At 31.1% G+C, this 6,427-nt stretch overlaps 1 protein-coding gene across 3 annotated transcripts; it reads left to right on the forward strand.

Moving 5' to 3' along the window:
• The first annotated feature begins 4,130 nt into the window (after positions 1-4,130).
• On the forward strand, positions 4,131-6,099 carry LOC115977002 (probable WRKY transcription factor 3). 3 transcript variants are annotated; one of them, XR_004088493.1, is made up of 4 exons: positions 4,490-4,602; positions 4,783-4,868; positions 5,209-5,340; positions 5,676-6,099. XR_004088493.1 is itself a non-coding variant. In XM_031098659.1 (3 exons), exons 1-3 carry the CDS (start codon positions 4,235-4,237, stop codon positions 5,890-5,892), a joined length of 384 nt encoding a protein of 127 aa, XP_030954519.1. In that variant the 5' UTR covers positions 4,131-4,234; the 3' UTR covers positions 5,893-6,099. The 3 variants fall into 3 exon arrangements, 1 of the variants encoding a protein (XP_030954519.1); XM_031098659.1 differs by lacking the exons at positions 4,490-4,602; positions 4,783-4,868 and adding an exon at positions 4,131-4,269; XR_004088489.1 differs by having other exon boundaries at positions 4,490-4,868.
• The last annotated feature ends 328 nt before the right edge of the window (positions 6,100-6,427 follow it).

Genomic DNA, 6,427 nt, shown 5'->3' on the forward strand with positions numbered 1-6,427 from the left:
TACATCTTGTAACAAAAAAATTGTGAAAGAAGTTGTTGTAATTAATATATTTTATCCATACCACACGTGGGAGTAAACTAAGCTACTATAGTGATATATCAAGTTTGCTTTTGACGTGTATGTTTTTGAACCATACACGTGGTCATTTCTTAATAGCTTTATTGTATTGGAATTAGACAAAGTAGTATGGAGGTCTTGGACTCTCTAAATTGTATAGCATTAATCTGAAAATAACTTATTTAACTGAATTGTACAGTAGGACTCATGAATAATACCAAAAAAAGTTAAAAACTCTAATAAATTGCAGGTTTCATCACTTCCTAAACACACTCTAAGGGTGTGTTTGGTTGGGGTGAAAACAGGGAGAATGGAAAATAGGGTGAAAAATGTTGTTTTCTACTATTTGGTTGAGGAAATAAAATAGAAGAGATAGAAAATAAGGGAGAAAGTTTTCCCTCCTGGGTCCACTTTTTTTATCCTCCCAAATTAGAAGGAAAATGAGGAGGGAAAAGTGATGAGAAATGCATTTTACACAAATACCCCCACTTTATTACACTCACCTACCCCTCTCACTTTCCCACTATTATATAACAAGGACATAATAGTCAATTTATATAAACTACATTTTCCATCCTCCCATTTTTTTCCTCCAACCAAACAAAAAAGTTTTCCACCCTCCCACTTTTCCACCCCTCCAACCAAACACACATGAGGGAAAACTAAATATTTTCCATCCTCCCACTAATTTTCCATTCTCTCACTTTTTCACTCTTCCAACCAAATGGACCTTAAGTATCAATTACTTGAAGTAAAGAAGAGAAGGAAAAGGAAAATGGGACAGAGAGACAGAAGGAGAAAACTAAGGGTGTGTTTGGTTGGGGTGAAAACAGGGAGGATGGAGGCTAAAAGGGTACCTTCTTTGAAATATCTTTTAAAATTTTGGGATATTTAATTTATGAGTGCATATGTTTCAATTTAAAAAAAAAAAAAAAAAAAAAAAAAAAAAAAATTTGGGGGGGGGGGGGGGCCAAGGTCCCCCGGCCCCAACGTGACTCCGTCACGTACTGATCTCAAGTGCACACATATATGATAACCCATGTGACTCTTCAGACCATGAAGTAAAGAATTAAGTACAATGTCCTATTCTACTTCACACTCTTTCTCAAAAAAGGAAAAAGAAAAAAATTGTCTACTTTACACTCCTGTGCGTTTTAATTGCCCTTATATCAATTGAGAAGATCGGTTTAGCCCCCAAATTCATTATGCAGCAGATTTATCAGTTTATTATTAATTAAACCAATTATGTGATCACAGTTATATTAATTTAATCGATAGAACCTAAAAGTTACCAAATCTGTATAGCAACAGACAATACAATGATATGGCGGCGAAGTAGAAAATCAGTAGAGAACGCTTTTAAGTGAAAAACCACTACAGAGTGACACAACCCAAATAAGACAATCCACTATAAAAGAAGGAATTTACAAATTTAAAACATAGCCTATTTTTACCTAGACTTTACGCAATATTTTGGGACTTAAAAGTATATCATAAAACAAACATAATTACATGTAAAATCTTAAAAAAGATAAGAAAATGTGTTTTGTAGGTTCTTTTTTGGTATTAATATAATGCTAAGCCGAAGCAATCACATGAAGGGTCTTTTCAATGTATGAAAAGATCTCAAGAATTTTTGTTATATTTAGTGGACAAAGACTCACTTAAAAAGTTCATATGACACTGATCTTATAATGATAAGGTGTACAATGATGCAATAAAACTTCAACGTATAAATTAATTTCAAGGTCAAAAACTAGGATTTATCATCATGTGATTATCTCTTAATTCTAATTAATTGAATTAGAATTAATTTATTCGAATGAAAAAGTGATGTTAATAGTAGGTCTAGATGAAATCCAGTAAGAAGTTTACCACATCAACAATTTGTAAAAATATTGTAAATAATTTATATTTGTAGCATTACTCTTGAATATAAGTGATAACCCAACAATCATCTCTTGTAGTTTTCCATGCCTGTGTTTTACCTCCTTAATTAGTATATAATGTATGTGGTTGAAAGTTCAAACTTTAAACCCTACATTTCCTTTACTCTCTATCTACCTAATACCTATATATATAAAAATAACATTTATATTAATACGTTGCTACTTGCTACCAATTCATCCAAAAAGAATGAGTCAAGAATTGTACAGTTTATTTCAAAATTCGAATCCTGGTAAGTTTGTGAACAAGTTTTGATTTTAGGTCTTGTACTGGCTCAAAAAGAAGTTGTATAGGCTTGGTAGTTGGTTCCATATTATTACTTATCAAGGCCAAGGAAAATTAATACTAGAAAACTAGAAATTAAGCATCAAAATATTTTCATGAAACCAATTTATTTTGCTAGCATGCACTTTGAGGTTAACCTTGGAAATAAGTGAGAATATCGATAATTCTTATTTGCATGCTTTCTTGTTTGTCGTAACTCTTAGGTGAGAAAACTCTAACCTAGGAATTCTGAGTCCCCCTTCCTCTTATAGTTTTTAAAATTTTTATTGCTTTGTAAAACTAACCACTTATGCATAATTTATTCTCTTAAATGATTTTCTCGATTTCATTGTCCAAGTCACTAGGACTAGGCACTCTAATACATAAAGTGACCTTATCATGGTCATCTTTGTTTGCTATTCATTTTATACAATATGAAGTTAGCACACTTTTTTCCCTAAGTGATTTTTTTTTTTTTTTTTGAAAGATAATTACAACATGCTGCTAACCTTGTAGTTCAAATCTTTTCCCCCCTAAACCCCCAAACACTTTGTGCATGGGGAGGTACCAATTCAACTACAAAGCTTTTGGCAAGTGATTTTAATTTAAGACTGAAAATAGCGTATGAGTTTTAAATATTAATGGAGCTTAAGCTTAATTAATTACCTTGAATTTTTTAATCCAAATTTCAAAAATCTCCTGCAAATATAAATTCGAATAAATGACAAATTTATATGCTTGAATAAAATGATAATATATTAAACAAGCTTTTTTAAAATAATAATAATAAATTCTTCATAAATAATTTGAACTAATACATTAAAATGAATTGGAGAATCTTTTTTTTTTCTTTTTTTTAATAAGCTAATGCATAACTTAAAGAATAGCTATTACATACCTTTTGGTGATATTTATCAACTTATTTATTTATGTACAATATTTTAAGACCTCGATCTTTCCAAATATAAATATACCTTTTATTCATTTTTAATACATATTCAACTTATTAGTAAAAAGTTAATCCAAACTCAAACAATATCGGCACTGCAGCATTTGTGTTCATTAAAAGAAAGTTTTTTTTTTCTTTTCTCAAAAAAAAGAAAAAAAAGAAAGTTTTTTTATTTTTTCCTTTTTTCTTTTTTTGAGAGAGATATAAAAAGAAAGTTTAAACTTCATGAACTCATCACATTCTTTACTCAATCCTTTTCTTTTTCTTTTTTTTGAGAATTTCTTTACTCAATCCTTTAAAAACAAAAGGAAAAAAAATAAAAAATTTGTAAGTTTGGACCGTTTGGTGACAATTTTTTTTACTTTTTTATGCTAAACTGTAAGTTTGGTGCCCCTCCAAAAAAAACTGTAAGTTTGGTGACAAATTAATACGTACTGATGTCATTAAGGAGACGTGAGTTTATAGTTTTCCAAGTGCTTGGTCAGGAATCAAGATATCGGTTCTATCCATTCACCTCTATATTGTACCATTTTTTTGTTTTCTTAATGATATGGTGAACCATGGTCTTCCAAAGTTTCCATGCCACCTACGTTTAAGAATGACAAGTGGTCCAATAGGAATGATCCATGTTGTTCCACATCCTTCAGTTTCATTGGTTGAATGATCTATATCAAAGTGTGGAAAATGTTTCACCACAGTCATAGGAATCCCATGAAAAAATGGGCTCCTACTTAATAGAATTTTTTTTTTCTCTAATTTGGGTAATATTGTCACCATGGAAAAATGACTAACCCCAAGAAATATTATTATTGTAGAATGACATTGACAAATTTTCTGTATTTTCTATGTTTGTTCCCATTGAAAATAATATAACTGGCCCTAGGAAAGAGATATCACTACCATCATCATAGAAAGAGAACAACATTTTCCTCTCACTTTCTCATCCATTTTTCCACAAAACAGCTAGTAGTAATAAGCTGAATACTTTTTGGCTCTTTCTGGGTGAGAGCAGCTACCATGAGTGAAGCTTCCCAAACTAGACAAGACTCCATGTACATTTCTTGCTCCTTTCTCTCTAACTTTCTTAGTCTTAGAAGGTCGGAGGAAAAGAAAAAGAAAATGTCAAAAGGGCAAAGATTATTTTCAACTATAGTTTTTCTTTTCATTTTCCTTATATCTTCTGAGAAATTTCCTTAAATCTCTTATATTTTTACTTTTTAAATCTTTCCTGAGTTTTTTATTATTTTATTTTATATATATATACATTAGATCTAGTGCATCTTTGATCATGGAAATTTGGTTGCAAGCTTTTCCCTTTTGTTCTTTTTAGTTTTGCTTTCTAACTCTCTATATATGTGTGCATGTATAATAAGGATGTACTACAGGTATGGAGGTACTTTGAAATGTACCTACGATGCAAGTTTGTTGGTTTTGGTGCACGGATCTTGATTTATTGGAACCAAATACTGTGTTTTTCTCTCCTTGATCAACTTTGTGTTTCCTTGTTTGGATCCAACTTGTATAGGATAAGTAAAAAAACAAATTAATCATTTGTGTATTGCAAGGTTTTGTAATTTTAAACTCAGATCCGCCCCCACTTATGCTCCTCTTCCACCCACACCATATATATATCATCGTCTTCATCATCAAGGTGCACTTCAGCTTTACTTTTTGGCTTCATTCGTTCATTTTTTTTTCAGCTACTAATTCATTATCCGCCTGCCCTATATGATGATGATATATGCTTGGATGCATTCTTGAAAGTTTTGAATGATAAGAAAAGCATATATATCTTTCACTTATACGTAATTGCTTAAATATATGAGAAAACAATACTTGAAATTTCTCTCCCTCCACTCTTTTCTCACGCCTATACATGCTTATAGGCTCATACATATGCGTTCAATATATAAAAATAAGTGTGTGTAGTCATTTTATGCAGTGACTGTATGAGAGAATATGTTAATCTGATCCTTGTGATCTTCCACTAGGGAAATATTGGAGGAGGGATATACAGAAGAGCAAGATATGGACCAAGGAGGCTACAGATTGGTGTTACCTGAAGATGGATATGAATGGAGAAAGTACGGCCAAAAGTTCATCAAAAATATTGGTAAAATGAGGTAATAGGGTCATCTCCTTATGAATGATTTCATTTTATTTTTGAATGAACTATTTTGTAAATACATTATAAATACAAAGAAGTGCTAGCTGGTATATGCAGAGATTAAAATGAACAACTAGGAATTCAACTTAATTTCCAATATTTTCTAAACTATATATTGATCTATGAGCACCAAGAACCTTGTGTTTCTAACAAAAAAATCCAAAGTTCAAATCCCTCTCTCTCTCTCAATTCTCAAATTTTATATGTGTATATATATATATATATATATTGATCTATGACCTATGCTAATGCATGTCATTACATGCCTTTCAATAATTTATATATGCTCAGAAGTTATTTCAAGTGCCAAAGGAGCAGTTGTTCTGCAAAAAAGAGAGCTGAGTGGTCAACCTCAGAACCCAACAATCTTAAAGTAGTATATAAGGGGGTGCACAACCATGCCTTACCAGCATCAGAATCTAGCTCCTCTCAGCTAGGGACTTCTTCGAATGCCAACCAATATGACTTGTTGACACAAGTCTTTGGAGATCGATCAACTGCTCATTAATTATCATGACAATTGAAGTACTAGTTCTGCTTATTACTATGCTTTCTAAGAGACCTTTTTCTCTTCCCTTGGAGAAAGCCTTGCCAGTTAAGAACAATGAAGGTTAAATTTATGATATTTTAATTCACTGGAACATGGGTTTTCTTCAATCTGTTTGTAAATATTTTTGATATATATCCTAAAAAAAGTATCCTCCTTTTTCCAGTCTTTTTAGCATTCAAGTTTTTACATATTAATCATGTCATACTTGATTTGGTGCCATTCAATTCATTCACCATATCATAAGATTATGAGTTTGGATGGAACCACAAATTTCATTTTATTTATTTTGAGGGTAACCACAGTAAATTTTGTCTTTTTAATCACTTTTCTGTCCTAAATCAATAAAATGAAGATAAATGGTCTCACATCCTTTCTTCTTGTTGTTTGTAATATATGTTAGAAATAGCCACATTACAAAAATCTATTTGAAAAAGGGTAATATGTTTTATTATCATCTTGATCTTCTACAACAAAATACAGTTTGTTCAATTGA

The sequence above is a fragment of the Quercus lobata genome, chromosome 1 (assembly GCF_001633185.2).
Source record: "Quercus lobata isolate SW786 chromosome 1, ValleyOak3.0 Primary Assembly, whole genome shotgun sequence".
NCBI lineage: Eukaryota > Viridiplantae > Streptophyta > Magnoliopsida > Fagales > Fagaceae > Quercus > Quercus lobata.